This window comes from Papio anubis, chromosome 16 (assembly GCF_008728515.1).
Source record: "Papio anubis isolate 15944 chromosome 16, Panubis1.0, whole genome shotgun sequence".
NCBI classification, from domain to species: Eukaryota; Metazoa; Chordata; class Mammalia; order Primates; family Cercopithecidae; genus Papio; species Papio anubis.
In genome coordinates, this window is record NC_044991.1 from 28,513,369 (window position 1) to 28,539,400 (window position 26,032).

The 26,032-nt window shown below is 44.1% G+C and overlaps 2 gene segments (V, D, J or C); both read right to left on the reverse strand.

Annotated features, from left to right (window-relative positions):
• Positions 1–14,669: 14,669 nt before the first annotated feature.
• Positions 14,670–15,297, reverse strand: LOC116270759. The segment is given in 2 exon segments: positions 14,670–15,046; positions 15,168–15,297. Coding segments are annotated over 2 exon segments (417 nt in total).
• Positions 15,298–21,575: 6,278 nt separating this feature from the next.
• LOC103888244 lies at positions 21,576–23,433 on the reverse strand. The segment is given in 2 exon segments: positions 21,576–22,927; positions 23,046–23,433. Coding segments are annotated over 2 exon segments (414 nt in total).
• Between the last annotated feature and the right edge of the window lie 2,599 nt (positions 23,434–26,032).

A 26,032-nucleotide genomic window follows, 5' to 3' on the forward strand; every position in this document is an offset into this window, starting at 1 on the left:
TAATTAGCTCTTGCGATTCTACTATTCTCTATGTATGTAAGTTATCACTCTTATGTCTTTCTTCTGTTTGAATAAATGTAAAACAAGAACAGAAAACCCAATTATTTCTAGGATCATCACTTAAAGTAAATATGTTGCAAAAATTCCACCAATAGGAATTAACCTATGCTTCTCATGTGTTGTCTAACTTCTATATCTACAGCTCAGCAGAATTATTTTTCCCTCTCCCATGGTTGTTTTCATGTTTATTATAACAGTTTAATTATTTGCCAATGAATAAAATGAAAAAAAATATTTTGCAATCAAATAGTGTACTCAGTGCCCATAAAGGCAATTTTATTTTATATATTTTTTTACTTCTGTTCCTGAAGCTCCCCACAGTTACTTATAATTTTCATAGCAGTCAGGCTTGGCTAGGCTTGGCTCCAGTAAAAGAAAACTACAAAAACTGCAGTGGCTTACAAAAATCAATGTCTATTTTTCACTTTTCCACCATTCTCATGTCTGATTGAATTGGCTGTGGCTCTGATTGACTTCGCCTTCATCCCTGGAGGCAGCCTGGCGGAGAAAATTCTATGTGGATGCCGTAGCATAGAGACAATAACATTTGACAAAGTGCAAGCCAATCTTACATCTTCTGCTCGGAAATTACACGTTTTGGTCGGGCACAGCGGCTCACACCTGTAATCCCAGCACTTTGTGAGGCGGAGGGGGGCAGATCACGAGGTCAAGAGATCGAGACAATCCTGCCCAACATGGGGAAACCCTGTCTCTACTAAAAATACAAAACTTAGCCAGGCGTGGTGGCGGGCACCTGTAGTCCCAGCTACGTGGTGGGAGGCTGAGGCAGGAAAATCCCTCGAACACAAGAGGCGGAGGTTGCAGTGAGCCAAGATTGCACCACTGCACTCCCTCCAGCCTGGCGACAGAGCCTGATTCCATCTAAAAAAAAAAAAAAAAAAAAAAAAAGAAAGAAAGAAAGAAAAAGAAATTACACATTTTACTTCTTTTCATCCCAGTGGCCAAAGCCAGCTATATGATTACCTCTGATGTCTGTAGGGAGAGGGGGTCAATGTGATACTCCCCAGAGAAGAGTGCTGCAGAGAACTAGAGTGTTCCTCTGTCTCCATTTTACAGGTAATGAAACTGGCCTAAAGAAATGTTAAATTGATTGTCCAACTCAGCCCCCTGCAGTAGAACTTTGTGCCATGGTGGAGCTGTCCTATGTCTGAACTCTCCAATATGGGAGCCAGGGAGCACCTGAGTCCAGGAGGCAGGTGAAATGAAGCTGGTGTGGCTGAGGGATGTTTTTAGTTTATTTAGTATAATTAATTAACTTTGAGATATACATATCAACATGCAGTTTGTGGGGATGGTACTGGTTGGTGCAGATCCAAGAATATAAAAATGGAGACAAGGTAAAATTTGCATCCAGTGCTATGGCTAAAGATAGGACATCATTGTTCACTCAGTTCTGAGGCTGTCTTGTCTGCCATCCTCTGTCTATTCTGAAACGTAAACTCCAAGAGTAGAAGACCTCGTCATACTTTTGTTCACCTTTGTATACCATGCTTGAAAAGTATCCCCTAAGTAAAAAGAGAACCTGTTATGTTTTAGGTGTTTCATGTAAAAATTGGAACTAACAATTGTGCAAGAACTCTGGCCAAAAGTTGCACTCCACACTTTGGTCAGGAGAAGTTGCTGTATATTTGGGTAACAGGTTCTCTGTCCTCATGGTGCTTAGAATGTTGTTTTTCTATCAGTATAAATGTTGGGGGTTGTATGCAGCACATTTAACACATGGGGAATTGGAAGTATAGAGAGATAATGCAGGTAGCCTTATGTTTCAGCGGAATGGAATAAGGAGGACTCAAAGCAAAAGGCTACCTAACACCTGAGACCATGTCCTTTTAATCCAATGATTCTCAGATGGGGTAATTCTGTGGTGATATCTCCCCGGGATATTTGACAATATCTGGAGTTTATTTTGTCAAGATTTGGGAATTAGTGTGCTATAGGCATCTGATGTGTGGGTCTTAATAATGATTATAAATGTCCGACCATGAACAGAATGGCCCCAATCACACAAGAAATGATTCAGTCCGCAATGGTGAAGTGCCAATGTTCAGAAACCCTGTTTTAAACCATATATTCTTCATGAGGTAATTGCACGGGGATCAGAATATTATCCATCCATGAAGACGAGAAAGAAAAAGTTGTGTATTTTGAAAAGAAAATCGAGAAACTCATACACAGAAAATTTTAATGCAAACATTCAAATGCTCTTTTCAGGGGACAGAAAAGAGCAACCCATGCTAGTGAGGACAGACTGAGGGCAGACCCAGTGCAGGGGTGCTCTGGGGAGTTCTCCTCTCACTGCCCCATGGGTCTGCAGCACTGTGAGATTGTAGCTGTCATCATTAGAATGACAGTAGTAGTCAGCCTCATCCCCACTCTGCAGCCCAGAGATGGTCAGGGAGGCAGAGCTGGAGGAGCTGTCCGTGGAGCCAGAGAACCTCAGGGACCCCAGAATCTCTTTCATTATCATAGTATATCACAGCTGTGGGGACACTGCCCAGGTGCTCCTGGTACTAGTTTACCCTAATGCTGTCACTGCTGTGTGTGCAGGAGATGGTGACCCTCTGCCTTGGAGAGCCTGACCAGAGTGTGGCTGAGCCAGCACAAAGTCGGCCAAAGAACCTGCAAGGAGGGAGCGACACAGAGATCACTGAGGACAGATCAGAACTAGTTCCCTGAGAGGAGGGAAAGTCATCACCCCAGGTGACATCCAGGAGCCCTCCCTGAATTCCCTGCAGGCAGCCACCTGTGCAGCGAGCAAGGACGGTGAGGAGAAGCACAACCCAGGTCATGGTGGAGATACCCCAGGCTCTGCTTCCTGAGACAGGACCGAGCCAACCAACGCTTCTTAATCTGTCACCCTGATCCTCAGGGTGGGAGGTCTTCATGCAAATCTTTCCCTTTTCTGGAGGCTGTGCAAGCCCCTCTTTTGACCTTACCCTGAACAGCAGCTGAGAAAAATAAATACTGTCATGGAGGGAGACATTCAGTCTAGGGAGAGCACAGAATCACCTACAGGGGCAGGGGAAAGGGGAGTTCACACCTGAAGAGCTTCAGAGCCCTGAACAGGTGCTTAGGCTACAGCACCCTCTGGTGGATGTGGGAGACACCTGGACCCTGTGTAGACACTGGTGCGCAGAGCTCCTGCTGTTCCCACCCTACCTCCTTTACAATTCCAGGCACTGTCAGGGGAGCCTCTGTTCAGCATCTCATGCTCTCTCTACATCTACACCATCATATCTAAGCAGACAAGCCAAGGACCACTACTCTGGTCAAGGCATTCTGAGCTTCTTGTTGTAGGTAGCAATGAACATCTCAGGGGAGAATGGATTGTATTTGAAGTAAAGGAGGCAAGCGCTCTGCTTTCTCCAGGAGTGTCCACATGGGGTGAGGTTGTGACCTTTCCCGGAAAGTGGGTCCTGCCCTTCAGGCAGGGTGAGAGAGGAACCCCGGGATCAGGGACCAAAGTTCACCATCAGAGAAAGAATCTGAAGGCAGGAGGGCTAGGTAAGGTATGAATCAGAGGACAATCTAAACAGAGTTACTTCTAGATAAGTGACATGAAGATTTGACATAAGACGAGAATGGACGGTCAATGGGAGACATTGAATTTAAAAGAGGTTTGGAGAGAGAATCCACGTGGCTGGTGATCAGTTGGGTCTCTGGGTAGGGGAGAGAAAAGGGTCTGCATAAATTAGAGGCTTCTCATTTCGTGGACCACTTGGATGGACTGCTCTTGACTTTGGTAGATTTCAAATAGAACCTATTTACAACACATTGGTAAGAGTTTATTTTCCTATTTCAGAAGGGCAGGCACCAGGCAGTGAAGCAGGTGGACTCATGGCAGTGAAGCTCTTCCACCTATTGTCACAAATACACAGTCACACATAGTGGACTCTGTTCACATAACAAGTTATGGGACTGAAATGCAATGAGGGAGCCACAGATATTGAAGGGAGCTGTAGAAGAGACACAAAGAAAACATTTTCAAGTGATAAAACCCTCATTAAATCATTGAACAATTTTTGCAATTCTTTGTGGAACATACATTTATAAAGAACATGTCATCTTCTGCTGAGTGCCAGGTTACATCATAGTCTGAAGAGTCAGGACAGGGGACACTGCTTTCTGGTGTTTTGACACCACTGGTTCTGTTAGGAATGAGGGTGGTGAGCCTGTTTCTAGCTTTCCAGTTTCCAAGGGTTCCCCCTGGGAGATGGCATCACCCCTGCACCTGCTCAGCTTCCTTTCTGCTGGTTGACTACTTCAAAATTTCCCCTCTAGCCTCTTACACTTCCTCCCACATCCTCCCTCTATTGCCCCTTATTCATCTTGTCAATGACACTACAAGATAACTCTACAACCTTTTCTACCCATCCTAGAATTTTGGAGTCTTGGAAGTGAGGAGCCACGAAATATTCAACTTCAGATAACCACATTTCCTTTTTTATTACACCTGGCATTCAAAATTATTTTCTACAATCTTTCATCTATTATAGTGCTTTCGGGTATTTATGATTTTATTTCATTGATTGATCCTTTATAGAACAACTTCCCATTGAATTTTTTTATGTTTATGGAAAGCATTAGATATTAACATAAGAGTCAGAGTTTCTTGAGGAGTGTAAGTTTTCAAATAAATTATACTTTAATTGTCGGTAAAAGTTTAAAATGGCATATGTCAAATAAACAAATAAGGATGCAAACAAACATACAAAGTCAGGCTCTACTCATCAAACTGTTTCTATGTTGTGCTGGTACATGGGGATCATCTAAATGATGGGTGAAGGTGGGGGTGGAGTTTTCTTCATTCGAAGAGGGGGCAGACAGCTGCCTCTGAGGTGCACTCGCATAGCACGCAATATTCTCTCCTGGCTTGTATATTACAAGTGAATGTCCCTGGAGCCATGTGGGGGCAGACAGCACAGCCCTCTGAGGTCCACAACGTAGACTGAGGAGGCCTGAGTCTCTCCTATTCTTCCTGTTCATCTTTGGGGGATAAAGTCACAGAGGAGAGGCTGTTTCCATTTTGGGTGGGGAAAGAAGACATCACCTGAGTCCCTGAGGTCGTGGACTAAGGAAAGCCATGCACCGGTGTTTCCTTGGGTCTAGAGCAGTCAGAACCTGCAAAAGAGCCACGAATGCATCGCGTCATTGCCCTCAGTCTCACAACAGAAGGCTCAGCCCCTTGCTACCTGAGGAGCCCATCAGTCTCCTTTTCTCTTATTTCCAGACCCACGGTACGCCCTCCTGACCACAAAATCACAGCCCTCTGCTTTGTTTATTTAATATCTCACAGCTGAGCACTCCAGGCAGGTCAGCCTGCTTCTGATGCATTTCCTCATCCTGAGAAAGGTATAATGCTGTGGCTGGACTCTTTCTTACCCAGGGACCCTACCTGTGGAGACACCATAGACTGGAGGAACCCCCAGCTTGGCCTTTTGTATCACCCATCCCACACTGGCCGCCTCTTTCAGGAACATCAGTGATCTCACCATTGTGGGTCATGGTGTTCAATCTCCCATGGGGTCTGCAGACTCTCTGTTCACACCTCCATAATGCGGCACTTTGTTAAATTGTCCTCAAATTATCCGACTTTGAGTATACCAGGTATTTCCTGCAGGACTCCTAATTAATATTTGGAAAAAATACCATATTCATTTTGGTAAATAAATTTCTCATACCATGTAAGAGTCAAAAAACTATGTCAACCCACTTGTTTACTTTGCAATGGGATTACAGGTGCATGCCACCACACCCAGCTAATTTTTCGCATTTTTAGTAGAGATGGGGTTTTGCCATGTTGGCCAGGCTGGTCTCAAACTTCTGGCCTCAAGTGACCTGCCTGTTTCAGCCTCCCAAAGTGCTGGGATTACAAGCATGAGTCACCCAGCCTGGCCTGTTTTAAATTATTTTCTTTAACCTTCATATATGTCTCCATCTCTTCCAGAGACTTCTCCCTTAAATGTATATAGCATGCTTCCAGTTTATCTTCAGAATAGCTTATTATATAAACTTGAAAAAATTTATAGTGTTTGCATTTTTAAATAAATAACATTTCTTTAGCTCTTTGCTTTTTTAGTAGTATTTTATTTTTTGCTTTTTGAACTCATAATAATAATGCTTTTATTTCATGACTTCCAACTAGTTAGTATTTGACCTACTATGTGCGGGTTATAAATTCCCCTTGTGCTTAACACCTAACTTGTTTCCAATACTTTTCTCAAAGGAAAGACCTTCTCATAAATATTTCCTGGTGTCTCTGTACAGAGTGGACTTGGTGTAAGACAGATGCTCACCCACTTAATGTATCTTTGTGCTGAGGGTCTTTGTTTAAAATGTGAACTTATTAATACAACCTGCTGTGAGACTGGGATTCCCCACAATCTCACTGGCATCTTATTTTACTTTTTATTTTAAATTTGCAATATTGTCTAACAGCTTTCCCACCCTCAATAGCTGCATACCTCACTCGGAAATAAGTCCACCGTTATCGCAGGTCACTCAAAAACCCACATTATTTACCTCTTCCCCTCTCTATTTTATCATTCTGGCTCCGTTTCTAACACTCCGAACTTTCTGGTTTCTATGTAAGAGGGCTTTTCACTCTTTTCTGCTCTTTTCTTAAGCTCTTTGCTTTTTGCAAGGCCTAGAAAGCACCCCACACATTGACATGCTTGGCTCATTCCACAATTTCTCCTCGAAAATTGTATTCCCTTCTCCTTATCTCTGTTAAAATGGAATATATTTTGATGCCACATTCATCCACTCCCATTTTGCCACCTGTGAATGGCTTATTTTTGTTCTGTGAACATTTTTATGGAGTTTACTTTTTCATTGACTTCACTCATTGCAAAGCTGTCTTCTGAATTACAAATAGCAATACTTTGTCCTTGATAATGTTTCCATATCACTCTGTCTTTTTACCCATCGTGCACCTATTTGAACAAAAATCTTCACATAATTTCAACCAAATACTTTAAATTTTATTTTATAATTTGACTTTGATAATTTATCTAAGAAAAAATTTCTCATTTGAACTAAAAATTGCATTTCTGTTTTTTCAAACTGAAGACTTTAAACTTTTACTTTTCTCACTTAAATTTTAAATGCTTAAGTTTTATGTTATAAAAGTATAAATTACATATCCTACTTAATTTTATGAACACAGGGAGCCATATTACCAAGATTACATTAAAAAACTATCAAGTTCAAGTACTGTAATTTTTAAGAGAAATATATAAATTGTCAAGATCTCAATCATGCATGATTTTAATCATTATTTCTTGGTAAAATATCTCAGTATCTGGTATCCCTTCCAGTATTATATTTTTTCACAAATAATCATACAAATTTTTACTTCAATTTTCTCACATAAATGTTAAAGTAGGTTAGACATATTCCTAAAATATTACTGAAATTTTAATTACACTTACTTTAATTTGATGGATTTGTCCTAAGACACTGTAATCTTTACAATATTGATTAATATAATCTACGAACATAGTATATATTCATGGGTATTGCTATTTTGTGTTTTTTAACATTATTTATCATTTCTTCCTATATACATTTATTGTGACATCATTTAAATACATTTTTATATTTTTGGTTAATATATATTATTTATACTCTACTGTTTAGAATAAAAATAGTTCAGCGGCAAGGTCTCCAACCCACAGCCATGTTCCCAGAGTGCTCCTCTGCTAGGGTTTTAGGAGTAAATAGTAAAAGGGAGAGGGACAGGTGAGAAGAGAGAGTTGATCACACCTGAGTTCCTGGTCCAGTAACTGGAGACACATGAGAGACCTGAGGGTGCTGAACCTGCTCACAGGCATTCCCTAGGTCCTTTCTGACAGGGCTGGGTCAGCCTTCCTGTGCCCCCACCATTATCTCTCAGGAATGATTCTGTGCTCTCTACAAGGAGCTCTTGCCTGTGTGGATATGAGCAGGAACAGCATGTTTATTAGGAGTGGCTCAGTCTAAAGCCAGGATGGGATCAAAGGAGGGAGCACTGTTGGATCTTCAGACCCATGGAAGGCCCTCAGATGCTCAGGTGCTAGTGACTAAGGGATAGCAATCACCAGGAAGGATGGATCAGAGGAACCAGAAGATGGTTTGTGTCTTATTCTGTCACGGACACATAGCATTGTGTGTATATTGAGCTCCTGGTCATATGTGTGACAGTAATGATAAGCCTTGTTTTACAGCTTGACGCCAGAGATAGGGAGGCCATGTTGCCTGAACAGGAGCCAGAGAATAATCTGGAATTGCTGAAGCCTTGATATTTCCAAGAAGCAGAATGTTAGGGACAGCATTCGGTAAGAGCAGCACACATCACAGGATCCAAGAATGTTGCAGCTCCTAGAGCAAGAGGTGGTGACCTCCTGCCAGAGACTCTGACTCTGAGGACTGCGGGGCCAACAGACTTTGTCCAGGACCCTGAAGTGAAGGGCATAGAGTCACAGAGGTGGAGAGCCTGAGGGCCAGCCCACAACCCAGCTTGGGCCCCCAAGGAGATAACATTCCCTGTATCTGTGGACCCTCCCCTGAACGCAGATTCGGATACCTGTGCACTGAGAGAGGAGAGCAGGAGGAGAGGGATCATAGTGCAGGTGCCCCAAAGCTCTGCTTCCTGAGCCCATCTTCTGAGACAGAGATGCCCACATCTCTCTTATCTTTTCCATCTGATGGAAGCATGATCCCTTCATTCAAATTATTTTCCACCCCTCCGACTTCCCCATCACCCCTCACTGAGCCATGAATCAGGACTCTCTGCCTTGGAGTTTCTTGGTGGGGGTCTTGAGTCTGGTGAATTTTTGATGTGTGGTCCCCACGCACTTGGGAGGAAAAAATCCTAGGGCCAGGGAGTTCTGAGCTGAGGGTCCCACCTGAGGAGCCAGATGCACCATTGGAAGCTGTTTCCTCACCAGGTATCTCAGAGGAAGGGCCAGAGCAGCCCCTGGTGGCCCTGGTACACTTTGCACCATGTGCAAGAGGTAATGCCATCCTCCTGCCTGAGGGGGGCCCTGCCTATGGAGGGCACTCCAGTCAGAAAATTATGATGGGCCGCTCATTAGATTGGATGGGCCTTTAATAATGGGCTGGACAAAAGTGCCAGACAAGAGTCTAGGGTCTGCACAGCCACCTTTGCTTACATCCACCCAAGAATCTTCTCAAGAAAGTACACAATTAAACATGGAAATGAAAATAGAACATTTGTGCAACCTCATCTACTCAATGTTGAAATTATTTTAGTGTCTGATTGAAAAAAACACGATTGCCATCATTATTTATATTAAACGATGAGTTTTAAAGTGATTTCCTTAGATATACTGCATACTTGATGATGAGCATTTAACTATGAAGCTATTTCTCATCTTGTGTCAGCATTATAAAAGACTATATTTTAAGCTAATTTTTGAAAATATATAAGACAATGTATTTTATACAGGTTTTCTGCTTCTTACAAATTTCTTATTCATGGTAAATAAAATCAGAATAAGATCTTTTCTCCTTGGTAGATAACCATAGAATGTATATATGTGTATGTAATATAAGATATATTATATATGCATGCATATATGTATATATAATATAAAAATATATAAATATATATTTATATACACACATAAATTTGAACTTAATGTGTTTTATCCTTCGTGTTACTTCTCGTATTTTTAGAAAAAAATATGTTACCCAACATCTGTATGAGCCATAATCACTATTCTTTTTCCAATTAAAAAGGAAATGGTGCTACTATTTCAACATTAGGGGTGTGTGTGTGTTTTCATTACTTATGAGTGCACATTATTACAATATTAAGATAGTATCCTTCATTTTGTGTTGGTGTCAGGGTGTGTGTATACACACACATTTATAGAATAGATATTTAATACAGGAATGGTGACCACTTGTCTTCAAAATTTATCTTAAATTTTTAAAAAATTATTTGATGAGAAGAATGAGAGGGACTAAGTAAATAACCCTTCACACAAATCCATTTTTTACCTCACGCATTTGTACCTCCCTCCCACTTTGCTGTGAAGCTTCCCACCAGGGATTCTCGCCTGTGATCCCTGACTCCTGCTAGGAAGCCTCACTCCCAGCTACAGACCCTTTCAAGGAAGACAGAACTCAGGCTGCTGACACAAATGAGGATAATAGGGAGACCCCAGGCACAGAATCCTCCTCTCCCCTCCAACTTTCATAGATTACTCCCAACTTGGATAACACCCTACACATTTTCACCCCCGCTGTGACCACAACATCAGGAGACATAAAGCCCTAAGGATGTGGGTCCCCAGTAGTCAAAGTCACAGCACAGAGGACAGCACCACACAGGGGCAAGAGTGCAAGGCTTGAGTCCAGGTGGATGTTTAAGATTCAGCTCTGAACCCCCAACAAGGGCCATTGGCAGGATCCTGGTCTCCACTGGTTTGTCTCTTCATCTCTAGAGCAGAAGTAATTGTAATACCATTCTTGTTAGGAAATTTGGGAGGACTGACAGTGTTATTTATGTATGGCCCCTGGAAAATGACTGCCATGGTATAATTTGTTAAGTGCTGGTGGTTTGACCCATCTGGCTGAATCACATCTTCTATAAAGCTATGATGTGCTCAGTAGGTGTGGACAGGCGCATAGCTCTGAGATCCTCCTTAGGGACAGTCTCATCACAGTGCTCTCTCCCTATTGTCACCATCAGCACCTCACTCATGGTCAAGGTTTTCTCTGTGTAGGGTTAGGTGGCCATATATTTCTTCTTAAACCATGGGTGGCTTCAGCTGATGTCGCTACTGAAATTGGTCCTTACTGGTAACATCTTTTAAGCTCAATCTGTACATATATGTTTTTGTATGTATGCCAAAATTCTCTCTCCCTCTCTCTCTCTCTCTCTCACACACACACACACACACACACACACACAGAAGGAATTTCAATGTTGTGCTCTGCTGGGATGACTCAACGGGCGAATTATCCATGACTCATATTTCCCCTAATCATTTCCAGTGTTGATTATAAACATAGCTAGTATTATTACATTCAGAAAGCTGTCTTCTGTAACATCAAGGTGAAATCTACTAAACCTATATAATGTTTGTGCTTTTTAGACATCATTTATTTTAACTGAAAGACATAGGCAAGTTTGATGGTGGCATTAGAAAGAAAAAAAGATTAATATGAGAGAAATTGAAGAATTCTAGGTGGGTGCTAATTTTTCCTCTGCAGGTCCCATGACTGGATTCTCCTGAGGGTGGGTGGAGGAGGCGGGTTCTCAGTTCTACCCCTGTGTCATCAGACCATCTGCTCCTTCTGTCTTCCTGACTCATGGGATCCTGCTTTTTCCTCTTGGAGATTTGGAAACATCTTCTTTCGTCTGCATGAGACTCATTGTCTGGGAGCCCAGTCTCCTGAAGTTCTCCTAGCGGAGTGCTCAGGTTCAGTCACTTCGGTGGGGCATTTATAAACAATCTATCCACAGACAACACCTTCAGCATAGACCAGCAAATACAACTCAGCGCTCCTTCTTTTTTGTCTCCCAGAGATATTAGAATCTGAGGTCAACTCTCCAGGGCCAGAGGAGCCTTCTGGGCACTGCAATGCACTGAGCCCTTCTGCATCTATTTCTGAGGCTCCTTAAGGATTCCAGTTGTGTTTATTTGGCAGATTTAGGTATTGACACTTGCCAAGGACTTGATCTGGGGGCCTCAGCCTAAGCCCAGAGGAGCTGGAGGCTGCAGAGTGCTGGGGGAGGGCTCCAATCAGACACACAGGCAAAAGCAGAAGCCACCTCCTTTTTCTTCCCAGAATGCCCCTCTCCAAGTCACTTAATGAAGGGAACATGTTTAGTTGGTTAATTGCTTGGCTAGATAATTAGATTAAATCTATATTTTCTATGTAATACTAAATGTTTGTGTATTAAACAACATTTATCTTCTACAGGCTATATTTTACATACAACATATATAGAGAAAAGCACCCTAAACAAAGTTACAGTTTAATGAAGGATTTAAAATTTATTGCCAAAGGAAAAAAATTGCATCAAAAGTTCTATCCTGGTGTACTAATTTTTAAAAAAATGAAAATTACTCTTCATGTAACTGTTCTCTGCAGTAATATATGTATTGAATAAAATATTTGTTGTATATTCATGCTTTATTTGCATGAGAGTCATATATTTAAATTTTTGAAAATTACACTCGAGCCTTTTGAAGGTTATTTAGAAAATGCCCCAGAAGACCTTCTACCCAAACTTTTTACACTGCTGTGCCTGAGGAGTGAAACTTTTCAGCTCAGGGATTTTTTTTCTTGGATCCTGGAGTGACCCAAGAGGCAGTAAAACTTTTCTTTGCTGACCCTGTGTTATCCTAGAACACCCTCCATTGTGACAGTGAGCTATAGATGAATATTTGGAGTCATTGGATGATTAGTAGAAAATGAGCCATGAAATGGGATGAGAACATGAGACAGGAGACAGTGTAGAAACTGGGAACATAAATGGCTGCAGGTCTGAGAATGTAACATGACATTATTGGAGAGAGGCAGAAATTTCTAGAAGGACACTGAGAATGGGAGTTCAGGGTATGGGAAATCCAGGAGAGTCCACTCAGGGCTCCAGTAATTGGATTTGTGTCCTGAAGGGGCCGTCACCCAGCTGAATCACAGTCAGGCTGACACCGACCCAGATCCCTGTGACCAGGATTCTCGGCAGTGACACAGAGGTGACCTGCGGAGCAGTCGTCTTAGAATGGGAGGAGGAAGAGTGCCCATGTGGAGCACATGGACAGAGGAAGAGGAGCAGGTGATGGCCTCTGAGCCTGGTCTTCACCTGAGCGGGGGCAGGTGGAGGGCAGGTGCCCAGACAATAGTGGGCAGTGGCCGCTCCTGTAACTCCTTGAACTTCTTTTCCTTTCTTTCCCCTCTGGGATGAGAAGACCATCACAAGGGTATTTTTTCCCTTATTTCCTGAGACTGCCTGAATTCCAAATTGATGTTTTGTAAATGGGAGTGGCTGTGTCTTGACCTGGTTGCTGATGAAGGAATATTGGAAAGGTCACGAAGCCAGAAATGTAACTTTCTGGGCTGGAAATAGCCTGGCCTGTATCCCTTCCCACGTCCCAGCATCCACAGCACAACACTCATCATGAGTTAAGGATGCAGGTGTGGGGCATAGTGACGCACAGACTGGGCCACTTAGGCAAACCTTCTGTTGTTTTCCTCTCCTGTCAGGACCACAAATCACCCAGCCATGCGGTTAGCATATGACTAACCCCAGCTGCAGCTCCAGGGACAGGCCATGCATTAGTCAACCAATGTGACAGTCCACTCCCAGTCACTACGATGGTGTCAGGGGAGACAGTGTGAGTGATCTGGACAAGTTGTCCTGAAGGCCAGGATTCCTGATCAAGTAGGTCAGGGACTCCAGGTCTTAATCATTTTGGAGGGTTTGTATCCAAATGTGATTCCCAGGATGGCAGAGGTGTTTTGTTCCCATGGGAATTCAGCCAGGGGACAGGAAAGTGATAGCGATCCTGACCCTCCATCTGAAGCCAGAAGTGGTCAAGGATGCCAAGTTGACAAAAGAGAATCAGGCTGAGACCCCCGAAGGTCCCCACTCCAGTTCTAGGTCACAAATTCAGGGTTTCTCCGCAGCCATTGGTGCTAGTTTCCACGGTAACCCTTAATTTCTCTGCTGTCCCCTATGCGGCAGAAGGTGACCTCTGGATCTGGGCATATCAAGAGCTTCACATAGGGAGATTCACTTGCACAGGTTGAGGAGTTTCTGCTCCCTGATGTCCCACAGATTCCACCACACCGCCAAGACTGTTGAAAAGCTCCAATGGGGTAGGAGAGAAGAGAACACAAGTCAGTGTTTGTGAGCTCAGGAAAATCCACCCATGGGGGTCCTCATGTTCCCGAGTGGAATGAGCTGGAGGGAAGCCACTTTCACGAGACCTACTTCCCTCAACTTCGTAGGCGCTCACTCACCATTTTCCCACCAATGGTGAAGCCTCCATGACACCCTCTCACAGCCCACAAAGGAGTTTTCTGGCCCCAGTTTCATAGTTTCCCCCATACCCAAACCCTTTCTATTCTGACAGCTTAACAGCTAAAAGAACCTGCAAGTGAATCAGGCCAGCTCTATGCCTGGCATTTCTCCCAGGCCTATGACCTCCATGGCATTTCACGCACAAGTGCCTTGTCCCAGGGCACAGGGAGCATCAGGCAGCCCTGACTACAGGCACGTGGCGTGGGAAGGGGCGGTCTCTCCTTCGATTCCTAGAAGAACAGAGTTCATGCTATAGGGGACTGTTCACCTGCTGGCTCGGTGTTTGGGCTCCGAGCAAGATTTGCTCTAGGGAAGGCTTTTTTTTTTCTTCTTTCTCTCAAGAGAAAAGATGAGCTTCACAGGCTTTAGTATCAGCACGCGTAGACAAGCAGGCAACATCTCAAGGTTTATGTTTTTGTTTTTACTTTTTCTGAGACTTCAGAAACATTGAATGGGAAATTGAGAGTAGAATTGTTTTAAACCAGAGGATGCTTCCAAGTAGACTTTATACATATGAGAAATGTCTTAAAATTGAACATTGTCACAGAACAAGACCCTAAACAGGCTGAGGATTTTGTCGCACTTCCTCATCTGCCTGTGTCACTGTGTGAATGTCAGTAGTCCAGGTCTGACAGTAATAATCAGCCTCATCCTCAGACTGGAGGTTGGAGATGGTGAGGTAGCGCTCAGCCCCGGAGCTGGAGCCTGAGAAGCGATCAGGGATCCCGTCCGCCTTGCTGTGGCTGCCATCACTTTTAAGCCACATCAAGTACCGAGGGGCCTTCCCTTGCTGCTGCTGATGCCATGCGATGGTGTAGCTGCTGTGCCCACTGCTCAGAGTGCAGGTGAGCTTGACCGAGGCTCCCAGGGAGGCAGAGGCAGAGGGCGACTGAGTCAGCACAGGCTGGGAGAGAGACCCTGAAAACAGAGACGCTCATTATGGCCTGAAGGAAGGACAAGAGGGAACAACATTTCTGGTATGAGTTTGGGAGGTGGTGTCAGTGAGCTGGGGCATGAGGATGCTGAGGGTCCTCCTGACCTGTGCAGTGAAGGAGGAGAGTGAGGAGGAGGAGGAGGATTGGGGTCCAGGCCATGGTGCAGACTCCTCAGGGCTCTGCTGAGGCAGCCACACTGCAGGTCTCTCTTATCCACCCTCCAGCATCAAAAGAGAGGGAGGGGTCCTGCATGCAAATGTGCTCCTCTTCCCGTGCCCAATCTTACGTCTCCCTAAGCCTACCTGCAGCCTCTGTGGCTGGGTGTCATTTCTGGGAGGGGTGAGCCTAGGCTAGGCCTTGTCTGAGGCACCGCAGGGACCCAGAGAAGACCCAGCTGCTGGCCCCAGTGAGTCCTGAGTACAGACCAAGGTCAGGTGTTTCTTTTCTTGGCTTCCAGCCCCACAGAGCCCTCAGTGACCGGCTGCACAGCTCCCCCTGCTGCCCAGGCCAAAACCCATTATGTCTGTGACCAGATACCAGGGGGTCCTGACAGAGGCTTGTGCCCCCACCAGGGCCTGACCACTGCTGATTCCCTGACCGAGGGCAGGGTGAGACCCCTCCCCACGGCAGCCTCCCACCTCATCTCAGCCTTTAGTTTTCTATTTGGGCCTCCTCTGTGGGAACAAGACACACAATTCTCTCCATATTATAAAGAGTCCCCAGGGGAAGGCTGTCTCATATACAAACTATGCATAAAATAAAAAGTACATTTGCTGAGAACAGGGACAGTAGTTCAGCCACGCACCCACTTCCCCATGAACTCATGAAGCCATGTTTCTCTCCCCCTACTTGATTCTTCAGGAGATCACACATAGGGACCAGGGTGAGCACTTGGGAGGATCCTTTAACCTGACTGAGCGCTTCACTGGATGCTCTGGTAACTGGGGAGAGAAACGGGGAAGAATGAGAAGCTACTCGAGGGGATGCAAAAGAGAAGCCGTGGCCTCGGGCATCTTTTGTAGTAAGGGATTAGAGAGGTTCAAGAAAGACGAGGGAATGTGAGTGACAACTTTCAAGGAAAGATAGAAAATGCCCATGGATTTTCTTCTAGAAAGATTTTGGTGATTGTCTGAGGACGTCACAGAAGAGGAGAGAAGTGGAATGAAAGGGAGAGAAACAGGAAAACTGAGGAAATAAGTTGCAAACCAGAGATGGGGAAGAAGAGAGGGTGAGAAAGTCTACACTTTGTAAGCCACACCGGTGCAGAGATTGGGCCGGAGCCAGCAGGGATGGTGGGTCAAGAGGAGATTGGAGGTGTGTTTGCTTTCATTTCTCTTTATTTCTTAAAGAAAGTAGAGCCTCTCCCATAATTTGCATTATGTCCAGCAAATTCACAGAGATGACCAGGAGTGTTTTGTTAGTAACAAGGTGATCTTCCCACCTTCACATCTTGATACTAGTAAACAAGTGGAATTATGTAAAAGCTACAATTTTGCACTAGATGTCATAATGTTAATAATATTAAGCAGTCTTCATGTACTTATGGATTTTTAAGACAGGATTTCTTACATTAACCTTAAATTACAAGCATATTTATAAGGTTAGAGATATGAGCACAGATATGATCATACTCATAGAAAAATTGATTGCCAAGATAAAAGAAGTACAATCAAATTCAAAATATTGTGTAATTGATTGTTTGGTGTGTCCGTTTCCTAGAATTGCTGTCACAATGTATTATACACAGGGGGATTTAAGATAACACCAATGTATTGTCTCAGAGTTCTGGAGGCTAGCCTCCCAAAATTCATGGAAATGGCCATGATCCCTCATACACCTGAGGGGAGATCCTTCTTCCCTCTTCCTAGCTGCTGGTGGTTTGCCAACAATCTTTAGTGCTCCTTGTCCTGCAGCTGTGTAAGTTCAATCTCTGCCTTCGTCTTCACGTGACATTCTCTGTGCATCTTCCAACCTCCTCACTACCATCATCTTATAAGGACACCAGGCACATTGAATCAGGAGGCCACCTGACTCTAGGATAGTTTCATCCTAATAATTATACAAGCAATAACACTATTTTCAAAATAAGGTCACATTCAGAAGTACTAAGGGTTAGACCTTCAACATATTTTCCTAAGTGAATATTTTTTACATGACATTAGAGAAGAGAGTCCCTCCTAAAAATTTTATAGTTTTTAATACTTAAAAAAACTATGAAATGCACTTGTATTAAATTAGAACATAAAATAAACTTTATTAATATACAAAAGCGAGTTTCCTCTCTTTGCTTTTAATTGGCAAAAACCAGCAGCAACAAAATCTTTGGAGATGCTTCTTTCTGGATGAAATGTGTTTGACCTTAGTCTTTAGACTTGATCCAACGATTACTGTTCTTTTTGGGATGTAAAATAACTAAATTCTTCTTTTTGGGAACCCACGTCTCCCAAATCATTCACAAATATTTTCCACTCTAAAATTCAAACAGATACAGGAATCAATTTACACCTTCCACCCACCTTTCTCTCTATGGATAATTAAAATTTAGGTGTCCCTGAGATCTCAGGTGTCTGGCCATGTGATCCTGATATCCCACATTCATGTTTGTACCCAGGATCAGCCAAAAGCTCGTTCATGTCCTGTTTCCCCATCTGGGTCTCTCACTGTGCTAAGGACCACTGTGGTGTAGCCTGCAGTATACTCAGCCTCATCCTCAGGCTGGGCCCCTGAGGGGTCAGGGCAGCTTTTCTCCCAGGAGGGAGCCTGAGACTCAAGTGGGCATCCAGGGGTGTTTGTTATCTGTGTTATACATCAGTGTCCTGAGGGCTTGATCAGGATCCAGTATGGATCCAGTGTGGTTAGTGACCTTTGATGACAGCCATGGTGCAGGAGCCACACATGAGAATGACTGTCTCTCTTTGGGACACAGTCAGTGAGGGCTCCTGAGTCACCACAGCCTGAGAACTGAACCAAGAAACAAAAACAGGTACATGTTAGGAATGAGGAAGAGAAGCAGAGGGATCCCTCCAAAGGCCTGTCTGAAATCTCCATGAACCCGGGCAGAGAGTGAGGAGAAAGCGGAGGTGGAGGAGAAGCATCCAGGCCATGGTGTGGACTTTCCAAAGATCCCCAGGACCCTCAGCCACTGCTGGACTCTTGGACTGTTCCTCTAACTCTTCATCAGCTCCCTGGGTGAAGATGTGTGATTGGATGAGGCATTACGCAAATATGGATTCTTTACCAAAACCACCAACTCCATGGGTTCTGAGTGCTCAGCCAGGGAGCAGTCGCTCTGTCGGGGAGTCTGGGCTGTTAGGAGCTCTGAATTTGCCCTTTGGTAGAAAGCACCTGCCCTAACCCCCAACTCAGGCCAGTGACTATGGGCCCAGGAGCCATAAATGAGAACCCTGGGAGTTCATTTCCGGCCTTGCTCACCTCTGAGAAGATCCACAGCGCCCCCTGCTGGGCTTAGGTGACTATTGTTTGTACCTCTCTACGGTAAATAATTCCTCTAATGCTTGAATTTTAATTTCACTGTTACCTGTTCCAGAGTCCCTCCAAACTATTGTTTCTAATTCCATTTATTGCATTTTTCAGTTCTCTAATTTTAATTTGGTTTGTTTTTATGACTTCTTTTTCTTTTCTGGGATTTGCTTCTCTTCCACTCGTTTCAAGAATGTTCCTTGTGACCCAAGTTAACCTATGGGTCACATAGGTAACATACCTGCACATGTACCCCTGAGCCTAAAATAAACCTTCAAAAAATAATGTCTAAAATTGCTCACTGAAGGGACTGTGTAATTGCTGCGTTAGTAATCTCAGTTACATAACGTCAGCTCCTATATTGTTTCAGTACTGGTGTCCGTCAATTGTCTTTTCTTATTTAAGTTGTGTTCTTCTGGTTCTTCACATGGAAAGTTAATTTTTTACTGTATCCTAGGTATTCTGGATATTATATTATAAGACTTTCTAGAGTTTTGTCAATAGATCTGAAATAGTACTTGCTTTTGTTTTATTGGGTTTTTTCCTTTTTTTTTTTACTTTGTCAGTATCAGGAGAAATGAGATAATTTCCCTTTGTATGTATTTAATTTCAAATTCAAATATTTTAATTTCAGATTAAAATATTGGAAATGAATTATCCTGTAGCCTGCTTTCCATCTGCTTAAATGTTTCTGAAGCTTCATATCTCTGTCTCCTCTACCTTAGTCTTTTTAATTGAAGTTCACCAAATATGCCACAGTGTTACCTATAACTTAAGTAGGAGGAAGTGCACCTTTAATCCAAAATGACTGCCATGGTTGATAGAAAAAGTGCTTGTGGTGATCCACTGGGGGCCTGAAGAACAAATGACCTGAGTCTACAGTAGCTGGAAACCAGCCTTCAGAAACAAAAAATGTGTGTTGGAAGCACAGGACTGAGGCTTGATCCAAGGTGTTAAAGTCTAGCTTCCCACTTGTATTTGTCCGTGTACCGACGTTGCAGATGCCACCAAGCATGTAAAACTGGGCCTCATTTTGTTCTGCCCCCATTATAATCAGGGTGACTTTTTCTTTATGCAGGGAACCCAGGGGTCCCAGGTCCTGATTGCTCGTGTCCACCATTGACCCCGAAGACAGTCACAGATGTTCTATTGGACCCAGCTGTCATGAGATGCCCAGATGACAGCCCCAATTTTGGAGCCATAGGTGAATGTCACTGTCCCTCTAGGAGGTGTGGACAGTGAAAGTTCCTGTGTCACCACAACCTGGGAACTGACTCCTGAACCCAGAGAAAGAAAAAATATATCATCAGGATAGGAGACAAAACCCTAGAGAATATAGACACCTAGTAGTTTCCAAGTAATTTTTTTAACTATTAAAAAAATCATTGAGCAAATAAAGCAAAAACATACAAATATCTACCTTTCTAATTTGTGAGTTAAAAACAAAATAAAATATGATTTCAAAGTTTTCTATTTCTTTGGACTATAGTCACTATCCAAATTCTCAGTCAGAAACATGAGAGTCAGCCTAGAAGCATCTATATCGTTCATGCACAAAGTCCAAGCCCTCTTCATGTCTAATGTATCCTGTGACATAAAGACATCACAAAGCTGCTTTCTGCTCTTCATCTCCACTCTAACTAACCTAGACCCATGCACCACCATCTCACCAGGATGGCACCAGCACCCCCAGCCTCTTTCCCTGTTCCGGATCTTCTCCATTTCATTCTCATTGCAGCTGGAGAGTCACTGACCAAAGGCCCATGTGAGCTTGTCCCTGCCACCTCACAGTCCTTCAGTGACTCTGTGTGCCTTTCTCAGGGGGTCATCGTGCTGATCTGCCTCAGCCTGCCTCTCAAGCTCACAGTCTCCCTTCAAGGAGCTCCTCCTGGCCCCTTCCCTGATCCAGTGACCTTAGGCTCAGGTCAAAGTCACTTTTCTCATTGACTGGAATGACCAATGTCTTCCCTGTAGATTCTCACCTCTGATGAGATGTTCCGACCCTCCCCCTCCACCTACCTCACTCCTGTTCATTCTAAAGGTCTCACAAGAGACTCCAATCCTGTGGATTAGGCCTGTTTGGCCAACTTCCCACCCACCCTCACTCCCACACCCACAGGGACCCTCCCTGACATCGGTCTCCTGTTCTTTATCTCTTCCCTCTCAGCTCCTGTTCAGTGGCCGATGACAGCATGCAAAGACAGAGTCATCAAGGCACAGTTGTTAAAGCTTTGGTTTTTGTTTTTAGTTAGGAAAATATTTATAATTCTGCCAGATGAAAACTCACTCGTACAACATCTTAGGCCTCTAAAGCTTGGCTACACCAAAACCCTCCTACTCAGAACAGCCCACAGCGCCATCTGCTGGGCCCACAGCCACAATCCCTCCAGGGCCTGTGACCCGCCTGAGGAACGTGGGTGCTGAGCACCTTGGATCACCCTGGTTAGGGGTCCTGGAATATTGGGCCACACAGAAACAGAAGACACCCTTCTATCTTCTCCAGGAGGGACTTCATAGGTGCCTTGGGATTACTTGGTTTGGAAGAAGAAGGGTTCTTGAAGTGATAAGAAAGATTTCACAACAAATGTAAGTTACTTAAACAGAACGGCTCATTTGACTCTTTGGGAAGAGGTTAAGGCTTGAGGTAAAAGGCACTTGAACCTAAATGTGCACCCAAACCACTGGCTCTTTAGAAGCTGACAATGTGCCATGAAAAGGACAGAGGAGTCCAGGTGGGAAGAGGACATTCCCCACTAGAGTCCACCTCACCCCTCATGCACAACTTTCTCAAACACCTCAGAATTCCCAACGTGGTGCACTTTTGGGGTCACCTTTTCTGACAGCTGCCCACCTTGCCCATATATTTAGGCCTGAATAGTGGCCAGCGGGAGGCTATTTTGGGGGTGGAGTTTGCATTTTTGGTCAAGTTCTCATGTACTTGCTGCCCTCACAAACCCCAGCCTACTCTAGCCTCCAGGGCTTTGCCCCTGCTGTTCCCTCTGCCTGGGATGCCCCCACCCCTCCCATCCCAGCTCAGCTCACTCCACTGCTTCTCTCCATAGCTTTTATTTTCATTTCTTTGTTTTCACATAGAAATCAACACATATACATATTATGCATTCGTATTTCCCCTGTGTGGGTTGTCGATTTCTTTCATTTGGGTTAGTTTGTTGTGATGGCGGTTGTTGCCCATTTGGAAATGTTTCCTATGAATCCTCGGTGATACCTTTTCACAGGGTAACTGTGATTTCCTATTCTGTTACCTCTCTGATAAGTTGTCCACAAATTTCTTCCCTATGTGTTTATTAATATTTATTAGTCTGATATTTTTCTGTAATTTTTACAGTTTATTTAAACATAAACCCCTACTTTTGGTTTAAAAACTATCATATACATACTTTTAGAATCCAATAATTATTTTTCTCTTCAGCTCTTTTTAAATTATACTTTGTTTTCATAGCAGTTTTAGGTGTAAAGAAAAAACTGAGCAGTAGGTACAGAGCTCCCATACATTTCCCCCATCCCACCCTTCCAGAGACTCCCTGTTTTCACATAATGCATCCATTTGTACACTTGATAAAATTATGTAATCCAGTATTAATAGATAAATGTTGATAATTTATCATTAACCATGGCTTTTAGCTTATGTTGAGGCTCACTCTCTGTGCTGCACAGTCCTATGGTTTCTGCGTCCTGTGGCCCAGGCTGGTCTCAAACTCCTGACCTCAAGGGATCTGCCCACCTTGGCCTCCCAAAGTGCTGGAATTACAGGCATGAGCCACCGCTCCCAGCCAATTTTTTATTCTCTAATCAAATGATTTTTGTCTCTGAAAACATGACGATAAAGTATATAATACCAATCTAAAAGTTGAACTGAATAAAAAGAACATTTTGAGATCTACTGGTTTGAAGAAAATTAGGTGTTGGTTGAAGATGTGACAACAAAAGTCACCTCCTGTCCTCGGCTTCATCAGAGCCACCAGCAGGGTGAAGGTACCAGGCTGGGAGAGTGGAGAGAGGGTTTTTCTCACTTCCCTGTGAGTCTGGAGCACTGTGTAAGCATTAGCGCTGTCATGCCATATCTTACAATAATAGTCAGCCTCATCCTCAGGCTACAGCCCAGAGATGTGCAGAATCCCTGAGTTAGTTGAGGCATCTTTGGATCCAGAGAAGCGGCCGGGGACCCCATAGCCCAGGTGCTTACTTGACTCTGAGTAGTATCTCAGGAGATACCGGGGATTGCTCCCTGGCTTCTGCTGGTACCAGTATACAATTTTTCCACCAACACTGATGCCACTGCTCAGGGTGCAGGTGAGTCTGGCTGATGCTTCCAGGGATGCAGAGAGGGAGGGTGGCTGAGTCAGCACAGACTGGGAGAAGGAACCTGCAAACACAGACACACTTTGATGATGGAGCTGTTAAATGTTAAGCTCCCTGGGACTCAAAGCCAGAGATGCTGACACAGGCTGGGGGCTGCCCTAGGTCCCGGAAAACTGGCTCACCTGTGCAGTGGGAGAGAAGCACAAGGAGAAGAGATGTCCAGACCATGGTGGACACAGTTGACATGCCAGTCTCAGTTCTGTCACCTGAGGCTGCTTTTATCTTCTTCACTGGCCTGACAGAGGAGGGGCTGTTCCCACACATTTGTTTGTCTTCCTGGTGACCTCGGCCCCACCCCGAGAAGCAACTGCAGTCTGAGCTCGCTTCTTGGTATGGAAAGGACTAACGTGTAAGACTCAGACTTGGCCCCATGGGAAGGACCAGGGAGGAAGCAGCTGCTGGGACCTTCCACAGTTCTGTGGGCAGAAGACGCTGCCCTGGGGAGTCTGGTGGGTAGCACATCTGTGGGTTCCCTCTGTGCAGACCCTGAGACAGGCCCACAGTGCCCCCTGCTGCTCACTGATCAGACTGCAGTCTCTCAGTGGGAATCGTGAGTGGAGTCACCTGAGAGCCTGGTCCCCACAGGTCCACAGCATCCATGGGTCACACACTCACTCTGTCCTGAGTTACTGATATTAATAAAGAGCTTTTCTATAAGGACTTCTGAGTTACTAGAAGAAGGGCATGTAAGGAATATGAGGACCATCCAATGTGAGGAGGCTGCAGTGAGGGGAGAATGCAGAAGGCTCTGGGAGCAGAGGCCTGAGCAGCTCCTTTCACAGAAAATGGATTGGTTCATTATCTGGTGTTGTCAGAGACGTAAACAGGAGACAGGATGGATGAAACAGATGCTTTAGAAAGACATCTTTGGTGCCACGTTCAACAAAGAGCCTGAAGGCAGCAGAGCGGGTGAGGATGTGTCAGGAGGGCTGAGGGCTGGTCCCTGGGAGCTGGAGGAGGCTCAGGAGGAAGAACCCACGGGTGACTGTGGCCCTTGACACAAAGTGAGGGAGGAGTGGGGATGAGGCTGATAGTTGCAGTTGCGTTGATTGGGTGGTTTTTGTCTTCATTTGCTGTTATTGCAGGATGAGAGAGAGCGAGCGAGAAAGAGCGCAATATGCAGAGAAGCAAATTTGTTTTATATTCTTTTTGTAAAATCAAGGTCTGAAGGACACAGACATGTTTTAGTCCACTTTGCGCTACTACAACAAAATCCACAGACTGGGTAGTTAATAGAGAACAGATATTCATTTTCTCACTGTTTTGTTTTGCTTTGTTGACAGACTCTTGCTCTGTCACCAGGCTGGAGTACAGTGGCGTGTTCTCGGCTCACTGCAACCTCCACCTCCTGGGTTCTAGCAATTCTCCTGACTCAGCCTCCCGAGTAGCTGGGACTACAGGCACCCACCACCATGCCCGGCTAATTTTTTGTATTTTTAGTAGAGACGGGGTTTCACCGTGCTAGCCAGGATGATCTCGATCTCCTGACCTCGTGATCCGTCTGTCTCTGCCTCCCAAAATGCTGGGATTACAGGCATGAGTCACCACGCCCAGCTTTCTCACAATTTTTGAGGCTGGCAAGTTCAGGATCAAGGCACTGTCATCTGATAAGTGTCTTCTTTCTGTGTCCTCACATGGCAGACGGTGGAAAGAAGAGAGACGGAGCACACTGCTACCTCCAGCCTTTGTATAAGGGCCCTAATCCCAACCATGAGGTCTCCATATTCAAGACTATGTCACCTTTTGAAGGCCCACCTCTTAATACTATCACACGGGCAATTAAGTATAAATCCTTTTGGAAAGGAGACATTCAAACCAGAGCACGATGGAAACAGCAGCACTGGAAGGCAGGGCTCCTCGCCTCAGTCATTTGCTCCAGGGGGATGGGAACCACCCTACAGAATGCAGCTCAGTCTTGGGGAGAGAGAGGAGGGGATAAGAATGGGACTAGGAATAGACACGGGAGTGCCCCCTGCTCACAGGACAGAGAGGAGAAGCATAAAATCAGGTAGAAATAATGAATGCCTCATTTATTTCTTCTTGCACTTATTCAATCTTTTCAGTAATACATATTTATTAGCCAACTACTCTTCAGGTTTGGGCTCCTGGTGTCAGTGGTCAATTTGGTTAAACAGGTTGTTCACATATCGTCATGTGCAATTTTTTTTCTGCCAATTCACTCAGTTAATAACAACGTGTATGCCATTATTTATAACTATAATTGTGAATTGATTCTTTTCCTTAGTCCTGCTAATTTATGTTTTATATAAATTATATTATTAGGGACGTGTTTTTTGGGTCTTTTTGTGGGTGGGCATTTTTGTTGTTGTTGTTGTTGTTGTTGTTGTTTGAGACATTATCTCACTCTGTCACCCTGGCAGGAGTGCAGTGGCATTGTCTTGGCTCACTGCAACCTCCACCTCTCAGGCTCAAGGGATCCTCCTACCTCAGGCTCCCAAGTATCTGGGACCACAGGCACATATGCCACCATGCCTGGCTAACTGTTTTTTCTGTACTTTTTAGAGTTGAAGTTTTGCCATGCTGCCCAGGCTGGTCTAGAACTCCTGAGCTCATGTAATCCACCCGCCCCTGGCCTCCCAAAGTGCTGGGATTACAGGTGTGAGCCACCACGAATGGGCTGATGTGTATTTTATAATTGTTATGGGTTCTTGTTGAATATTTCATTTTATACACATAAAATGTCCCACATTTCCTGATGTAAATAATTTTCATTAAAATTATTTGGTCCAATAACAAGATAACCACAAAAGCTTTCTATAGGTAAATGTTTGCATAGTGCATTTTTAGCATCCTTTAAAATTTAACACACAAGTAACTTTATTTTAAGGAAATGTATTTTTATCTGGATCATCAAAACATTTACAATGAATATAATTGCTGAATATTGTGTCTGAGTTCACCTTTCTCTTTATTTTAGTTGGCCTTTGTTGCTTTATTTCTTTTTTCTCACTTTTTATTTTTCATGAATCAAGTAAGTGTTTCTACTGTATCATTTTACATTAGTGCCTACTTAGTTTTGCATTCTATAAGTTTAATAGGAATCCTAGATATTGCAACATATAACCTCACCTTATTAGTGCCCACATTA